Source organism: Rhagoletis zephyria, unplaced genomic scaffold, assembly GCF_001687245.7.
Source record: "Rhagoletis zephyria isolate East Lansing unplaced genomic scaffold, Rhagoletis_zephyria_1.1 Rzeph_scaffold_00127, whole genome shotgun sequence".
Lineage (NCBI taxonomy): Eukaryota > Metazoa > Arthropoda > Insecta > Diptera > Tephritidae > Rhagoletis > Rhagoletis zephyria.
This window is the reverse complement of record NW_016157211.1, coordinates 202,588-220,830: the sequence shown is the minus strand read 5'-3', so window position 1 is coordinate 220,830 and position 18,243 is coordinate 202,588. Positions and strand designations below refer to the sequence as shown.

Below are 18,243 nucleotides of genomic sequence, written 5' to 3'. Positions count from 1 at the left end.
GAAAGTGGATACATTACCTCAACCGAGAGGAGCTGCTGACCTATATGGCAGAGTTCGGCCTCGAACAGACAGGAACAGTCGAAGAGCTGCGAAGACGTTTCTCTTCATTTATACAAGAAGAAAGTAACAACGAAGACTACCAAACGCGGTTCGAAGAGCTAGAAGCGAAACACTCGAAGCCTGCGCTGAATGTTACCGCAGCAACACCAAGTGGAAGCCAGGGAGCCAGTGTCATGCAGTCACCAATGCCCGTTGACGCGTTTGAGACACCACAGCCATACGCAACGTATCCTACGACGTGACACTCCGAGAAGAGAGCTGCGCACAAGGAGTAAAAACGTTCACGGCAATACGCGAGGGAGATGCAGAAAGGTCAGGTAAATGCGATGAACCCAAATCAAACCCCATATCTACAGAAGCCACGACAACCGACGAAGCGAGGGAGTTCTTAATGTCACAAACGGTTACTGGCAAATCCCAATGGAAGAGCAGAGCAAGCAGTACACTGCTTTTACAGTGCCAGGGCGTGGCCTTTTTCAATGGCGAGTAATGCCGTTTGGGCTCCACTCCGCCCCGCGACATTCCAGCGTGCGTTAGACCAAGTTATCGGTCCAGAGCTAGAGCCGTATGCGTTTGCCTACCTGGATGACATTATTGTCATCAGCGCAACCCTGCAAGAGCACGTCCAACATCTTTCGGAGGTCTTCCGACGGCTTAGGCAGGCGTATCTTAGGATCAACCCAGAAAAATGCGAGTTTTTCAAGAAGCAGTTGAAGTATCTGGGCCACGTCGTCAGCGAGAAGGGCATTCACACCGATCCTGAGAAGGTCGTGGCTATCAAAGAGCTGACACCACCGACAAATATAAGGGAGTTACGCAGGTTTCTAGGGATAGCTTCATGTTACCGAAGATTTGTCCCCGACTTTTCCAAAGTGGCGCATGCGCTGACGTCCATGCTAAAGAAGGGCCACAAGTGGAAATGGAACGACGAGCAACATACAGCGTTCGAGGCGCTGAAGAACGCGCTAACCGAGGCACCAGTGTTGGCTTGCCCCGACTTTACGCAGAAGGTAACAGGTAATAAGATGAACGGAAATATTTCGCACCAGGGTGGGAAATAAAGTCAATTGACATTATTACCATTTTAAAAACGAAATAAAATCAATTGACATTATTTCTCTTTCAAACATTAAATTTGCGACCGGCGCGCACACCACGTCACGCTACGCCGCGGCCCCCCGGCCCCCCCTTCCCCGTCTCCCGACGTGCTGTAACGCAGGTAGATTTATTCTTTGTATACGTTGAAATAAAATTTTTATATATTTTAAACATCGAGGGCTTATAGTCAATAATACCCCCTATCTGCACACTTTTCACAAAGATGAGATTCTGATATAAAAATCCACCTAAGCTTTAACTGTCATCAGTGATATTAATGCTACCTTATATAACGACAGGTAATAAGTCCCAGATGGTTTCTAAAATCACAAATTAGTTTTTGTGCAAATTGCAGATAGAAGGTATTAATGAATTCAAGCCCACGATATTTCACATTTTTATATTTGTAAGTTATTGGAAGCAGGGATGCCAACTTGGCTCAAACCGTGCCATTTGTTCCTATTTTACTTCAAATGGCACTTTATTTTTAAATTTGGCACAAAATGTCAAAATGGCACTTTTGTAAAAAAAATAACATTTCAATACATTTTTGTGAAATCCTTTGCGTGCACTTCTTTTTCTCAACTAAAATTTTCTAATTTATAAAGGCTATTCAACTGGTTTATCTTATTTTATCATTGCACTTTTGTTTTGAAAATGTGGCTCTATTTTATTGCTAAATGTGAATGATTAAAAGGAATTACACCTTTTTTGGCACTTTTATTTTTCAATTTGGAATTTTTTTTTATCCTCAATATGGCACCTCATAACTAAGGAGAGTTGGCAGCCCTGATTGGAAGATTTCTGCTGTGTTTTGAGGCAACAACTTGTCTGCAGTAAAAAAGCATATAATTTGTGTTTCAAAAGTGTGTGAAAACCAATCAATTATCTTGATCTCTATCTATGATCTCGGTTCCGATATTAAATAATCAATAATTGTTTATACCCGCATTTTGGCACATTGGCTCGTTGAATGTGCCATCTAATAAATAGTGTCGTCGTTCTCCTTAGCTGATTTTAAATGACTGCTGGCGGAAACATGAATACAGTGTAAGAAAATTCCTTTTCTATAATTGTTTCCTTATAGAAAGGTTGGGTTCTTTTCCACCTTAGACATTCCGAATTCGTTCAAAATATGCTAATTTAAAACACAGAATTCCTTCAGTGTTCCTCCGGGGTTTTTGGACATGGACTGTTTCTTCAATTTAATAGTGTTCGTTTTATTTTTGTAGAAACGAAAAATGTTTTGCAAGTTATGGATCATTTCTCCACTCTTTCTTCAAATATTTGTCGTATTCCAGCTGTGCGCAGGCGTTTAGTTTTTCGCATCGTGTTTTTACATATTCGTAATTTTAATTTTTTTTAATAGAATCAATTGGTGGTAGTTCATGATTGTGTGTGGATTAATATCACAACACTGAGGATTTGGCAAAAGCCTTTTTCATCTGTTAAAAACCAACACTTGCGGGGCAATGTTTATTGTAAGAACAACATTTTTTTCTATGAATCGACATACTTTAAGCATTGTTGACGCTATTTCCATTTGAAGGAGGAAATAGCGTCAATGACGTTATTTCCAAATTTTTGTTGACTTTATTTCGCTTTTGAAAAGGTAATAATGTCAATTGACTTTATTTCGCACCAGAGTGGAAAATAAAGTCAATTGACCTTATTTCCATTGACCTTATTACCTGTCACCTACGCAGAAGTTCACTCTGCAAACAGACGCGAGCGACTACGGGCTGGGAGCTGTTCTCACCCAAGAGATTGAAGGAAAAGAACGCGTAATCGCATATGCGAGTCGCCGGCTCAACAAGGCCGAACTTAATTATTCACCAACGGAGAAAGAGTGCCTGACCATAGTGTGGGCGATCAGAAAAATGAGACCCTACCTAAAAGGGTATACGTTTACCGTCATCACCGACCACTTAGCGCTAAAATGGCTGAGTAAGATAGAGAGTCCATTCGGTCGGATTGCAAGGTGGGCGCTGGAACTGCAGCAGTACTACTTCGATGTGCAGTATCGCAAAGGTAAGCTGAATGTGGTAGCAGACGCGCTGTCAAGACAGCCCCAGGAAACATTGCTTGGTTCGATGACGGCGGGAGGAGTAGCGGTAGAGTGCAAGTGGCTGAAAGACAAGATGGCGGAGGTGGAGAGGTCCCCACAGAAGTTTCCTGACTTTGTCATCGAAAATGGTGAGCTGTACCGGCGAATATCAGGCCAAATCGACGGTGAAGACGTGTTGCCATGGAAATTATGTGTACCGACAGAGCAAAGGCAGAGGGTGTTAAGGGAAATTCACGATGTTCCCAGTGCAGGCCATATGGGGATCAGAAAAACGATAGCGCGGGCGACAGCGCGATATTATTGGCCGGGCATGTTCCGCGACGTGTAGAAGTATGTGCGACAATGTCAGACCTGCCAGCTTTACAAACCAAGCCAGCAGCAACCAGCCGGAAAGATGCTGACGCAGCTAGCGGAAGAACCCTGGGCGACGGTGTGTGCTGATTTCGTAGGACCCCTTCCGCGATCCAAGCATGGAAACACTATGGCGCTGGTAATACTAGATCGTTTCTCAAGATGGGTCGAGATTGTACCAATGCGGAAGGCAACAGCGGAGGGAGTAATTCGAGCAGTGATAGAGCGGATTATCGGCAAAGTCGGCATTCCAAAAATCTTGATCACGGATAATGGAACGCAGTTTACCAGCTCGAAATTTAAGCAATTCCTGGAGGAGATGGGAATAAGGCACTAATTCACTGCTCTGTACACACCGCAGCAAAATCCGACGGAAAGAGCTAACCGTAACATCAAGCGACTACTGGCGCAGTTTGCAGGCAAAGACCAGACGAGCTGGGATGATCTGTTGCCAGAAATGATTTTGGCCCTCTACACGAGCGTGTGCGACGCAACGGGTTACAGCCCGGCGTTCGTCGTCCAAGGGCGAGAACCAAGGTTACCGAACGCATTGTATGACGAGAATACGTTAGGAACCGGCGAAGATGCCACAACACCGCAAGTAAAAGCGGTGGGAATGAAAGAGGTGTTTGAGTTAGTGCGACGAAACCAACAAAAGGCAACGACAGAGCAAGCGAGACACTACAATCTGCGAAGAAGATCGTGGCAACCGGTCGTGGGAGACAGGGTTTTGGTGAAAAAACACTTCTTGTCTAAAGCCGTGGACAATTTCGCGGCTAAGCTTGCACCGAAATACGGCGGACCACATCGCGTTCTAAATTTTATCTCACCTGTGATCGTAGAACTCGACAAGGTGCACAAAGGGAAAAGAAGAACAGCGCACGTGAGTGATCTCAAACCATTTTATGAGAGCAACGCCTCAGGTGAAAATTCCCCCGTGGCATCGTCTGAGCCTAATTCGGCGCACAGCGGCGAATAGGTAAATTTCAGCAGAGACTGAAGTCACACACTCGGCAATTGCCAGCAGGGGAGCAACTGCCATGACAGCGGAGGCCCTGAAAGATGAGAAGCTAGCCGAAGAATCCTAAATCAGATGAAGAAGAAGAATAATAATAATAAGAAGAAGAAGAAGAAGAAGAAGAAGAAAAAAATAAAGGTTCAAAGGGAAAACAATGAAAGATGCAGATGGCACGAAGCACAAAAGAAAATTATAAAAAGAAAATAATAATTATCATTTTAATATTAAAATTAATAATAACAACAGCAATAGTAATATAATTATAAATATTAATAATTATTATAATTATAAATATTAATAATAGCTAAAAACATTTATAATAACAAAATAATACTAATTCTACTAATAATAATAATCGTAATAAGAAGAGGAGTAATACCGCAGTGGCAACCCGAAATCTACTTCAGTTCACATCAACGCTACAAACTCCCTTTTGGATAGTCAGCAACCCCGACACCAAACTACAGCTGTGCGAGGATGACAAATAAACAAATAAAAACAAAATATGCAATGTGAAAGTGAAACGGCAGCAAAATTACCGAAATTTTGCTGGAAAAGTGCCGGAAAACTAGGAAAATACAGTTGGTCGCGCAATGGCCACTGTCGGCAATAAAAAGGATGTGCCGCGGGCGCCAAGGCACAAGTTCGCGAAAATATGGAGCAACAGTAGCAGCAACAGGCAAAATTTTGTAGCCGAACAAGTGGAGGGCGGCATTTTGCGCGTACGTATAAAGCGCCTAACAGAGCACGAAATTCGACGCTACAGTAGAAGTGACAGCAGCGGTGGAGACCGGTCGAGTAATTCGAGCGACAACAACAGCACCGGAGGCGAGCATGACGACGCTGGCCGGCCAAGTAGCCCCAGCGAGGGCGGTAGCAACAGTGGCAGGCAACAACAAGAAATCGGCGTCGAGGACATCGAAAGCCTCGAAAGTACGCAGCCGTTCGTACTGCCCCAAAATAGTGAAGATGCAGAGATGGCTGCCTATTGGCGTGCAGAGTACTTTGCAAACAATACGCCACATTTGACGAGCGAAGAGGAGGAGATGGAGCACGAATCATCGCACGTAAGCGTACGATCCGACGATAGCGGGCCAAGCGATGAATGTGATGGCGAAGTAGAGCGGGCACCAACACCCATAACCATCTCGTCCGACGAGGAAGAGGAGTATGCCAAAAGGCAGGGCAAATTCTCCATCGCTACGCAAGACGCCAGACACCTCGGTAACGGGTACGTAGAGTATGCGCGCCATATTGACATGCGCATCAGGCTATACGACCCGATGGCATCGGAAGAGCCACATCCACCGCCGCAACAGCTGTGCCTTAGTGAGGGCGCGATCGAGGCGTGTACGTTGGCGAGCGGTGGACGAAGGGATTTTGTGGAGGAGGCGTCGGCGGAAGCCGACTTTGGCAGCAGATGCCGACTTAGTGGCGGAAATAGAGCGTTGGCTAGAAGAGGCTGAGCCGAGAGTGCCATCGGAGTGGCAGGTCCATCCGGACGTAGGTGCGTTGCCGGAAGAGTTGGTGACGGAAATTGAGTCGCACGTAAACCACCAGCAACTGAAGCGGCAGTCATTCAGACACATCGTGAACGGACAGGCTTACAGAGTGCGAATCACCAAAACTGGCAAGGTGACCGTAAGTCTTGCTGCCGGGAGTAAGGAGGGAGTGTGAGGACCCCGGATCCTGTGGCCCTGGGCCCCACAACAACTTTTATATACACATACATATATATCCTTTGTACTATTTACCCTGAATTGTTGATTTGAAATTGTATACACACATGTACAAATATATATATATGTACATTTATGTTTTGAATTATTATATATATGCGTATGTATGTACATAAGCTTATTGAATTGCATCTATTTGGATTATACTAGTACGTATGTATGTATCCACTAATATATTTTGAATTATTACTTTGTATGCACAGTATAAGAAATACCTACAACATACAATACCTACATAAAATGTAAAAGCACAAACAATTGTAATGAGGATAACTGTCTGCGGATGGACAAAAATGGTATAAAAGGAGCAGTGCTAACAAGCATTGTTCATTAGCTAGGCATACGTGGCACGCGTCGCAACGTGGGTTACACGGGTAGTGGAAGAGGGATCAACCTCCGAGACTATTATTGTATATTCGAAGTGGGCTTTAACCACTGAGACTGGTGCTAGCTGTAGGGTTTAAACCTACTCTAGTTCTATACTTTAGAGAGTGGATATAGCGAGAGTACAGCAAATAAAGAGGCTATAAACGAGAAGCGAGTGTGTTCTAATTTCTCGAGGAGATAGGGCGTTTACTCCTTACAGGACCCTGGACAACCGAGAGCTACGCCCAGCACTCAGGAAAGTCCGTTACAGACTGTACAATGTTAAGTGGCTACAATAAAAAAATATATATTTCTTTAAAAACGTTGTATTTCTGTGAATTAAACAAAACTTTAAATTTTACATTATATTATGATAGCTATGATATCTACTTATGTACATATGTACCATTGCGAATTAATGGGTAAGGCTTCCTCAAGTGGGCACCAAATTTACCAAGATTAATATTTTTCAATGATATTCAGGCAGCGCCGAGTTTTGTAGTCGAAAAGTACACTGTGTAAAACTTTGTTGCAAAATACCAAATAGTTTTTTGACAGCGTGCGGGGCCGACTCTCGTGGCTGTATCGCGCGCAATCCGCGTTGACTTCTTGTGCAAGGAATGCACGTTTCAATCGTTCCACTTTTATTTCTCATGCTCAAATTTCGCATGCCCGCGACCAAACTATATCGAAATGCAAGCATTTTTTTCATAGATAAATGCAGAAATGTTTATTACATAAGTTGTTGCTAAAAATTTTCCTCCACGAGGCGCGGAAATTGCTTAAATGCTCAATTTTTCATAAAAAAATATTGAAAAGCAAAAAAATATATATTTTTTAACGCAAATAATTTCATTGCATGGTTTAATATTTTTTTAAATCTGCACACAAAAATTTTTTTACATTCGGACACCTACTTTCAAAGAAAAATAAAAATTTCTAAAACACTGCAAAAATTTTCAATTGTTGATTAAAATAAAACTATTTGGAATTTTGCAACAAAATTTACACAGTGTACTTATCGACGTTTTCAGGTCGGGGCCCACTTGAGGAAGCCTTACCCTAATACAAGGTGGTGTTATTAGACCAGCAGATTTCTTCTTCTTTCATTCGCCTTACATGTATTTTGTTTTTGCTTTTACTGATTTGACAGCAGACCTATGAAAATCAAAAACAAAATGCATGTAAACTTTGGGGCGAATTGAGATTTTGGCATAACACGCGAAATACAAAATGCATGGCATTGTTGTTTTTGTATTGTTGCTACCACCTTGTATAAATTCACCTTGTTATGTACATTATACATTTATTTATAACAATGAGAGATTTTATATTTCGCTTCAGAACAACAACACAGGCGCAAAATAAGCCTGTTAGCAGCTCGAGCACAAGTGGTGGCAATGAGAGTGCCGGAGCTAAGGATGCCGCGGTAAATACATTTAATACCTACTAAAATTTCACTATTCTGAATTTTGTTATACCTTCAAACATTTGCTTATATGTTAATTTATATAGGACGATTTTTTCGACATCGTTCCCAGAAGATTCGGATTCTACATAGAATGCTAAAAATAAAAGTCGATTACAATTGATTAAGCGGAAGATTGCTGTATTAAATGTCATGGTTATGAGAATTTTCGAAAATTTGTTGTCTTTTGATATAAAAAAAATAAATTTATGGTTCGGAAAATAATTTTGATAATACATTTTTTAAATATTGTTAAGTTTTATTGTTTCTGTTTTTTTGCAAGTTTTAGTTTGATTTACATATAAAAAAAAGTACCTACAGTCATTTCACCAGTTACGATATTAAAATGTGCATACTTACAATTTGCTTTGTAGCGCCATTTTGCGGTGGTAGCAAGGATACAAAAACAAAAACCACATGTATTTTGTATTATGGGTGTTATGTCAAATCTCAATTCGCCCAATAGTTTACATGTATTTTACTTTTGATGGGTTAATTGTTTAACAAACCCCGTGTAAATCCAAGTTTCAAACTTTGTGCAGTATTTAAAAAAAAAATCAACGAACCTTCGTAAAAATTTCGAGCTTTTTTAATTAGATTTCCTACACTGATTCTTAGTATGCAGTTTGCAGCCCATTGAATTCTAGTAGAATAAAGAATAAGTTTCAAATGGATAAAAAATACAATTTCTTCCATATAAAAATAACCTTTGTATATTCGTTATATAGAAGCAAATGGGACAAAAAAAACCATAAAAAATCAACACAAATGTTTAGTTATTTGAGACTTGTACCTTATTCTACTAGAATTCAATCAGAATCGTTCTAGCAAATCTAATTAAAAACGCTCGACATTTTTACGAAAGTCATTTGATTTTTATTTTTAATATTCTACACGGGATCCGTTAAAGAATGAGCTATATTTTTATTAAAAAAACATAACCAAATTTAAATAACAAAAAAATAACATGTTAAAACTTGTCAAATTGTGATGCGGCTATAATTTGTTCGACCACTATATGTATTAATAAGGATTAATCAATCAACTACATACATTAAAATGTTTAAACAAAATTTGATTCCGAGAGATTTTATACATATATTTTTTTCTTTTACAACCCCAAGTGTGAAGTGAGGTGACATAAATTTGCATGTGATATTTTTTGGTTAATATTGCTTTAAATGAATTTTTAACGCAAATAAAACATGAGTTTTATGTCGAATATTTATACTTTATATTTTGACTTCAGTGCCAACTCAGGGTAGATTTTTTGGAAATCTATGACTAATTATGTTTCAGCTACATACGCCAAATTCGAACCAAATTGGGCCATAAATACGGGTTTTCAAAAATCTCGACCCTAGAGCCACCTAGCAAAACCATTTTTCACAGAAATGATTACCGCAATTTATTAACCAACTTATGTTGCTATCTTTAGTTATCAAAAATTCCTTTTATCACAACTGATTGCAGTAAAATTCAAAAATATATTCGCAATCTACTCGCTCAAAATATATTTTTTTAGAAAATTTATGTATATATATGTTTTATATATTTAAGTTGTTAATAAAGGGGAAAAAATATTAATTTGCATATTAACTTTGTATTAAATAAAAATAGCTTCCTTTAAAATTTCGCAGGCTCGAAATTGACTTTCGAGCTATGGTCTAATGAACTTTTTTCATAGAATTTTATGTAGAATCCGAATCTGCTAGGAACTATGTAGAAAAAAATTTACCCGCCTTATTTTACCTCGGATGAGTATCTCATAAATAGTAATACATTTAAACCTGTTTTATTTCAGAATAAGAGCATTTCAATGACCGATATGTATATCGACAACTCGGAGCCCAGCGAGAATGTTGGCCAAATACATTTTTCCCTGGAGTACGACTTCCAAAATACAACATTGGTATTGAAAGTTTTGCAAGGTAAAGAACTGCCAGCTAAAGACTTGAGTGGCACATCTGATCCATATGTTCGCGTTACATTGTTGCCTGATAAGAAGCATCGTTTAGAGACCAAAATAAAGCGGCGCACTTTAAATCCTCGTTGGAATGAAACATTCTATTTTGAAGGCTTTCCCATACAAAAACTACAGTCTAGGGTAAGAACTGCTTGACTTCTTATGAAGGAGCTCCTACTTACATACATAGATGATAATATATTTAATACTCAAAACATTAAGCTTAAAATTATTTCCATAAAATTTCCTTATTTTAATAGTGTGGCTATAATAAAGAGATACAAGTAAGATAATTGCGATTCCATCGCTTTACGAACACTTACAGACAGAGTTGAGAATCCAATATCACCTAAGAGAGGACAAAAATTTGATTTTATTTTAATTTGTCTTCATCCAGAATACACTGAAATTTCAACATTATTTCAGAAAAATTAATAAAATCGTATGTTATTATCCTATTGCTATCGATTGTAATGTCAAATATCAGAAGTGTCCCTGATAACTCGAGCGGACTGTTCCTATTAAATATGTATAGATGTGCCAACTAGTGCTACCGCTGAAAATTTTTCGAAAGTCGCAAAAAAGTGTCACAGCCGAAAAAAGTGTCTTCAAGTAATTCAAATCTTTTATAACATGTACTTGTATATGGGCTTTCATTATTTTACCTTTCGAGACTTATTGGGCATATTCATAGTCGAAATAAAATCGAGTCTAAGGTTAGTTATACATTTTTGACATAATATTCAATCTGTAAAAAAGCTACACCAAACATCAGAGTCGACTTTATTTCATCTATGAGTACTATCCCATTATTTTTATTAAATTGCTAATGGAGATTATCATTTTCTATAAGAAATATTTTTGTATCTTAAAATAAAAACCTATTGATAAGGGATATATTATAAAGCCGAAATATGCATATTTGGTATTTATTATGAAAACAAAGTTGAAGTTAAAAAAAGTACTTACTTAAGTATGTATAACACTTCAGTTACAAAAAAGCAACATTAGTAGATAACAATTATTATAACGAAGTTTAGACTTTTAAGTTTGTACCTTCTTCTATATATTTTTCTAAAACAAGGCGCTTATTCTTAGCGATCTACAAATCGTACAGAAACAAAATATACATCAAATTAAAGTGCTCGATCAGAAACTTTGCACAAACTTTTCAGATTTAATATTCACTGAATCACTTACGCAATATCTGCCTGGAAAGATTTTAAACTTTTTACACGCAATTTTTACAAAGCATTGCTGGGTTCATTTCGATTGGCGGCGTCTCAGCGGTACATAAGAGAATGAAAAATGTTTCCTTGGGTTGGAGCCAGTGTTGCCACAACATTTTTTTATTTTTTACCAAAATCACCGGAAAAAGTTACCAAATTCAACAAAAAATTACCAAACTTATTTTATGTGCAGAACTGTACAAACATGCATATCGAGCCCTAACCGCCAAAATAATGTAAGCGACATTTTTTAAAAATCTTCTTTGTGGTGCAGAAATATTCCTTGAGCATCTAGATGCCTTTCTGCATCAAAAATAAAGTTTTAAAAAAATGTCGCTTACGTTATTTTGGCAGTTAGGGCTCGATGTCCATACATATGTATATATATATCCGAAGGTACCAAGCTTTTCTGGCAATCCGCGCACCATTAACCTAAAATGTTTACGAAAGTTTGTTGAATTTTTTTAAATATTGAACAAAGTTTGAAATCTGAATTTGTTTGAGTTCTGTTAAAGAAAGAACAATATTTTTATAAAAATTAACCAAAATTAAATTACAAAAAAATAATATTTTAAATCTTGTCAAAATATGGTGCGGCAATAATTTTTTCGACCACTGTATGTAAACAAGTGACAAGAAAATATATCAAAAATTCAACGCTTGAAGAAAAGCTTTCGACTCACATATATACGGTCGCCGGGTACACCGGAAAATTTATGGCAATTGAAAAGTTGACGAACTGACAGGGAAAGGTAGGACCACCCAAAACCTTCCAGGAAAGGAAACGGTGGATATACTTAGCAATAGCCACTTTCAAGTAGTTTGTTAAAGAACACACCATTCTAGTAGCCAAGGAACGCTGGAATAACTTTCGCCTTGCGAAACTTTCAGGATTACCTGGTATTTCTATAAAAGGAAACGCTTACTAATGTGGATTCAGAACCAATGCTGACCTATTTGACATGTAAGACCGTATCGAAAAAATTACCAAATTGAAAAATAAATTACCAAATTACCAAACTTGATAAATAAAGAAAAAAATTACCAATTTTGGTTAAAAATTACTAAAGCGGCAACGCTGGTTGGAGCTGCTTCGGCCAATAACATGATTCAATAATACAAGGTTCGATAAACTGACAGTTGTCTCTCTCGCACCGCTCCCTTAGCAGTGGCACCGTGTTGCTTCTTTGCAAATTTACTTGGAAAAAGTGTAGCTTTACTGTGAAATAGAAGTATAAGCATTTGGGCAATATGTTTATTTGTACATATATGCATACGAAGCACATTTAACTGATGATAACATAAATTGTTTTTAAATTGGATGTTTACATAAATCTCATAGTAGTTTCATTTTAATTTTGAGTCCTTTTGCAGTTTTTATACAGCTAAATAGCACATAAATTATGTAAGTCACATAGATATATTAATATTTCGTTCATTATTTGGTTTAAAATGCCAGATTTCCTGCAAATACATTAGAGTTTACAAAAGGAATTTCACTACTAATTGCCTACTTTGCGTACTTTTCTACTACCATTTTCGCAACAGGGGTTTACATTATTGCCCTTTCTCTGTCCTTCATAAATGCAACCTTTTGTAAGTGAGTGTCAAACCGCGACTGTCAATAATTATCTAGCCTTGTATTATTGAATCATGAACCGATAGGAAGAAAAACGAAAGATTGATTTATTTTTTCCCTCCTACGCGCTTCAACGCATTTCGCGTCTCAGGGAATCTGTTTTTATTAAACTAGCAGACCCGGCGAACGTCGTCCTGCCTAATATGAAAATATTTCACTTTTTTCTAAAGGTGCCCACGCTCACCGACGTGAGACACAATTTACTGTTGATAGAGAGAGAGAGAAGCACGCGTAAACGTCGCATGTACACGGTGGTGAGTTTTCATTTACAAGGCGCTCTCATAAGTTTGATCGTGTCAGCTAAAAACTCAGTTAGTCTAGATTTAATTTCCGTAACTTATCTTAACTTAATTTTTTGGCCAACCTGGTAGACTGTGTTTATACACGGAAACTTTTGTCGACGCGATTTTTCACATTCCCTTTTGGTGTTGCTCGTTTCATTTACACACGGCGATTTGTGTGTATGCAATTGTTGTTGTCAGCTGTGAACATCGGTTCAATTTACACAGACGAACGAGAGCACAAAGCGTGTTCCTCGTCACGCTCTCTCCTACAAACGTCGAGTTGCGGCAACAAAAATCGCCGTGTGTAAATGAGCACTTATATGAGAAACTGTGTTGGCGGTTAGTTAAAACTTAACTTACCGTAAGAAACTTAAGGACCAGTAGATTTTAGGTTCTTAAGTTACGGCCTTACGGAAATTGAGAGGGGTGAGAGAATCAGGCTTGCCAGACTCTGGTTTTTGTATTTCTTAAAAATAAATGAAAGCACACATTTTTGTTTGCATGATTTTTTTGATGTAGCATTTTAGGCGGCGAACTGTTAAACAGTTGAAAGAGAAAATACAAAAACAAAATATTTCCGCTCTTGGCTTAAGTTGACGTGTTGAGTAATCACTGATGATTTCTTACGGTAAGTTAAATTAAGTTAAGTCTAGACTAACTGACTGAACTAGACTGAACTTTAACACGTTAACGTACGTTTGCGTCAGTGACACGATCAAACTTATGAGAGGGCCATGTAAATGAAAACTCACCACCGTGTACTTGCGACGTTTACGCGTGCTTCTCTCTCTCTCTATCAACTGTAAATGGTATATGTTGCTACGTCAAACAGACACGGCATACGTACACGTCGGTGAGTGTGGGCACCTTAAGAGTCTTATTTAACGAATACATATAAACGAGGGAATGAAAAAAGTGGCATTCAGGAAATTTCGGAGGCACAGTATTATAATAGAAAGCCACGCTTATGTTGATAAAATTTTTCGGGCGAAAATAGAAAATAACAATAAAAGTTAAGGTGGTCATTTACAAACAGTTACGCATTTTTTCATTGTTTCTTTGCTTAAACTTTTTTTCAGGTTGATTATCGAATAACCTGAGCGGGAGAAATATTTTTATATGAAGTAGGTAAAATATATCAAAAATATACGGTTCGCAAAAGAAAACACAGCTTTGTTAGTGGCTTATTATTTGGATCGTATAATGCTGTTTTTAATTTTTCGTTTTTACCACCATAAAAAAAATTAAAAAAGGGTGGACAAAAAATAGCACTTCGTTTGAAAATGGCCCACATACATATCAATTGCTTTTCCCCTGCTGAATGAACTGTAAGTGCAACTATGTGCTTCGATTTTGCAGTTCTCAAGCTTAATTCTATATATATAATAAAATTGTAAAGGCCCGATGTCTGTACATTATAGATATTAAAGAAATATTAATATGGGAGGTCTTTATTAGAGCAACGGACGCCAAATCAACAGTTTTTAGAAATTCTGGCTGTCTGTCTGTTGGTATGTTTGCACGCGCATCAGTCAAAAACTAATGCATGAAAATGAATGCACGGGGCTATTCGCAAATGCAGCAAAACAAACATAGATGCGCAAATTGGGCTTTTCCAGCAATTATAGTTTAGAAGTAAAAGACACCGATGCTTTGGTTTACTGCATTTCCGAATAGGGAACACTTCTCACCGCTGCATTGCTAGAGGTCCAATTTAAAATATTGAAAACAGTACTAGGAGGCCATATTTGTAAATTTCAGTTAAAGGAAATTGATACGATAAAGTAAATGTTAAAGTATGGCTGTCAAAAGTAAAAGGTTAAAGAAAGCCTACTGCCATGCCTACACAAAACCGTTGGGCTGAGCGTTTTCTGACGCCTAGCGTTAACGCCGAAGTGCAAAACCTAAAACGGCGTTTCCACGACAACCGTATCACGTGGTTCGCTCTCTTAGTTATGAATGGCGAAGCAACCTGTTTACACGACACATTCGTGATTCACTTCGCGTCTCTGCTTCTCGTTCTTTGCTTTATGTTTAATGTGCTGTTTATTGTGTATTTCAACGGTGGAGAAAAAATTTGCAGTGGTTAATTAGCTAAATCAATAGCTTTAACGAATCTAGCTCTTTTTTCAATGTTTGTGCTGGTGGGGATGTGTGTGGTCTATGTGTTTTGACAGCCGTTATCGATAAAAATTAGAGAAGACAACGATTTGTTCTTGATTCGCATGTTGATTTGATCTGAATCACCTACGAATGAAGTGATTCGCTCTCAAAATTTTGTATGGCGAATTACGTGATTCGGTTCGTAATTGGGACGCCAATCACGAATGAGAGAGCGAATTACGAATGGGAGAGCGAATCACTTGCCGTGGAAACATCGTTTAAGCAAAAGCGGCAACGCTACGTCAAATGAAGGAATAACACCAACAATAAGCATAGGTTTGTTTGTGTGAACTACGAAAATGACAGTTTCGCCCTTTCCTGCAGCCAACTTCATTTCCTAACGCCCTGTCAAAATCGGATTTTCTAGCCGCTAACCGTTTACGCTGCGTTATTGCTTCATTCAAATTGTTTGGGCATGAGAATTTTTTGACAGCCAGATGGCTGTTACAGGCGAAAATATTTTTGGAAGGTTACCACCTAATTTAAACTTTTAATTTAATTTAATCATTAAATACCTACAAATACCCGGCCCGCTTAGCTGTGCCTTAAATGTAGTTTTGTAACCCTCTCCCAAAACTCGTATGGCCTCATTTATAACATATATTTAAAGAGTTGTTGTTGTAGGCTGGCCGATCTTCTTGTGCAAAAAAAAAACACTTCTTCTTCACTTCTTTGCCCACCGTTTCGCTAACTGCCTTAGCATCATCAGGGGCGATTCTTTATTACAAATATCAACAAAAACAGGAAAAGCAAGGTTATTTAAAATAGAAATTGTGATTTTTTTGTACATGTAAAAATTAAACATTTGTAAACAAACATATATTTCTGTTTTGTAAACAAACACAAACACAGGTTTTTTGACTTATTTTTTTATCGCATGACTTACATAAGTACATAACGTCCATTGCGTCGCTGTCACCGTCACCGGCAGTTGTCAAAAAAGCTGATTCGGTGTATTTATATGAAGTAAGTTACGTGAACAAGCTGACGGTGACGGTGACGGTGCCGCACAAATTTGCTGAACTCTCAATTTTGCTTATGCGATTGCGTCAAATGACAACTATTCAGTGTTTTGTTTACATGTTTGAAAGTAAATTTTTCCAGTTTGTGAAAATTTTAATATTTATGGAAAAACGAAATGTAAAAAATAATGGAGGAAAACCTAATAAAAGAAGTGAAAAAGTGAAATGCAAATTTTCTAAAGAGTATCAACGAGTTAATGATTTTTCGGGCGAAATGTCAAACGAATTGTGTGTAACTTGACGCGTAAGCATCGTTGACAGCGATGGTGACAGTGGCGGTGACGCTGTCGCAATGGATGGTATGGTATTCACAAATATACATATAAAATATTAAAACGTTAAATACATTGAAAAAACATAAAAACATAAAAAACATTGCTACCATCCATCTGTGGTAATTTCGCCTAACTAAATATTCGTTACAAACATAACATATGTAGTAAAACAGCTTTATTTCTATTAATTTAACAGTCTTTAGCGTTTATTTTCCACACAGATTTCACAACATTAAAATTTAAGGGCGAACTACGCTTGAAGGCGGTTGGTTTAACAATAAATTTCTGTCCTATCGTTCATCTTGTCGAAGTCTAGTTTGGGGTGTGTTCAGTGCGGTCCGATCGTTCATTTCGTAGTCTGGTGCGCATGGTTGCATTCGTCCACAATGGTATGCCTGTCAGGTCCGTTCCTTTAGTCCGTCGTTCCAATCCCACATTCGGCCATCCTGCGCGATCATTCGGCCTCGGATGATGGGTCCCACCTTTTCATGAACTCAGCGACTGTGATGGTGCGGTTCGGGCCTTCATGGTCCCCGACCTACTTGACCGTGTAGCGTCCACGTCTCATAATTTTCACGACCTTATATGGCCCAAGGTATTTGGCTTTCAGCTTTAGACCCGACCCGTACTGCGTTCGCTTGATGGCTACTAGCTCGTCGGTTGTGTACTCGGTCTCGGCTTGTCGGTGTCGGTCATACGACCTTCGGTTCTCCGCTCGGATCATGGCGAAGTTGTCCCTTGCGCGGTAACGCACTTCCTCTCTCTCGATGTCTAGTTCGTCGATGAGCTCGTTCTCCAGTAGCTCCTGCAACTGAGGGATTCCCTTCATCCGCATATCCAACCCTGTCAATATCTTGAACGGTGAGGCCTTGGTGCTGCGCGGCGGTGTGTTATTAATGAACTGCTGGACGCGATCAACTTTCGTGTACCAGTTTCCGGGAGTCTCGTGACTCAGCTTCGCTATCATCGGTACCACTATGCGATGTATCCGCTCAACCTGCCCATTACCACGAGGCACTCCCATCGCTATTAGAAGATGCTCGATCCCCTCACTCTCGCAGTAATCTTTGAAGAGATTGGAGGTGAAGGGTTCCCAAAAAGTGCTGACTGCTTCCGCAATCGGTCAACCACAGCTTCTGCGCCGGTGTTCTTTGTCGGGTATAGCCAGACGAATTTGGAGAAGGCATCTATTACGACTAAGATGTGGTTGTAGGCTTTCCTAGTCAGCTCCATCGGTCCGACATGGTCAATGTGGAGGGCACTCAGTGGATTGTCCTCCTTATTAATGGGGTTCAGGAAGCCTTCCTTCTTGCCGGCCCTGGAATAGGTAACGATGCACTCTATGCAACTCCTGATAATCTTGACCACCTTTGCGTACAGCTGTGGTATAAAGTATGTCTTCTCTATAGCGTCTTGCGTCTTTTTTGCCGAGAAGTGGCCTTGCTTATGCGCCACTCGGATGATCTCTTCCTCCATAGCCGACGGCACAACTACGAG

The 18,243-nt window shown here is 39.0% G+C and overlaps 1 protein-coding gene across 17 annotated transcripts in view; it reads left to right on the top strand.

The window, feature by feature from the left end:
• Syt7 (Synaptotagmin 7) overlaps positions 1-18,243 on the top strand; it is a 432,298-nt gene that overhangs the window by 231,836 nt on the left and 182,219 nt on the right. For all 17 annotated transcript variants that reach the window (XM_017636960.1, XM_017636913.1, XM_017636938.1 and 14 more), the window contains 2 exons: positions 8,045-8,129; positions 9,973-10,275. In XM_017636960.1, the coding sequence (XP_017492449.1) occupies positions 8,045-8,129; positions 9,973-10,275 (388 nt within the window). The remainder of the gene's footprint in view (positions 1-8,044; positions 8,130-9,972; positions 10,276-18,243) is intronic.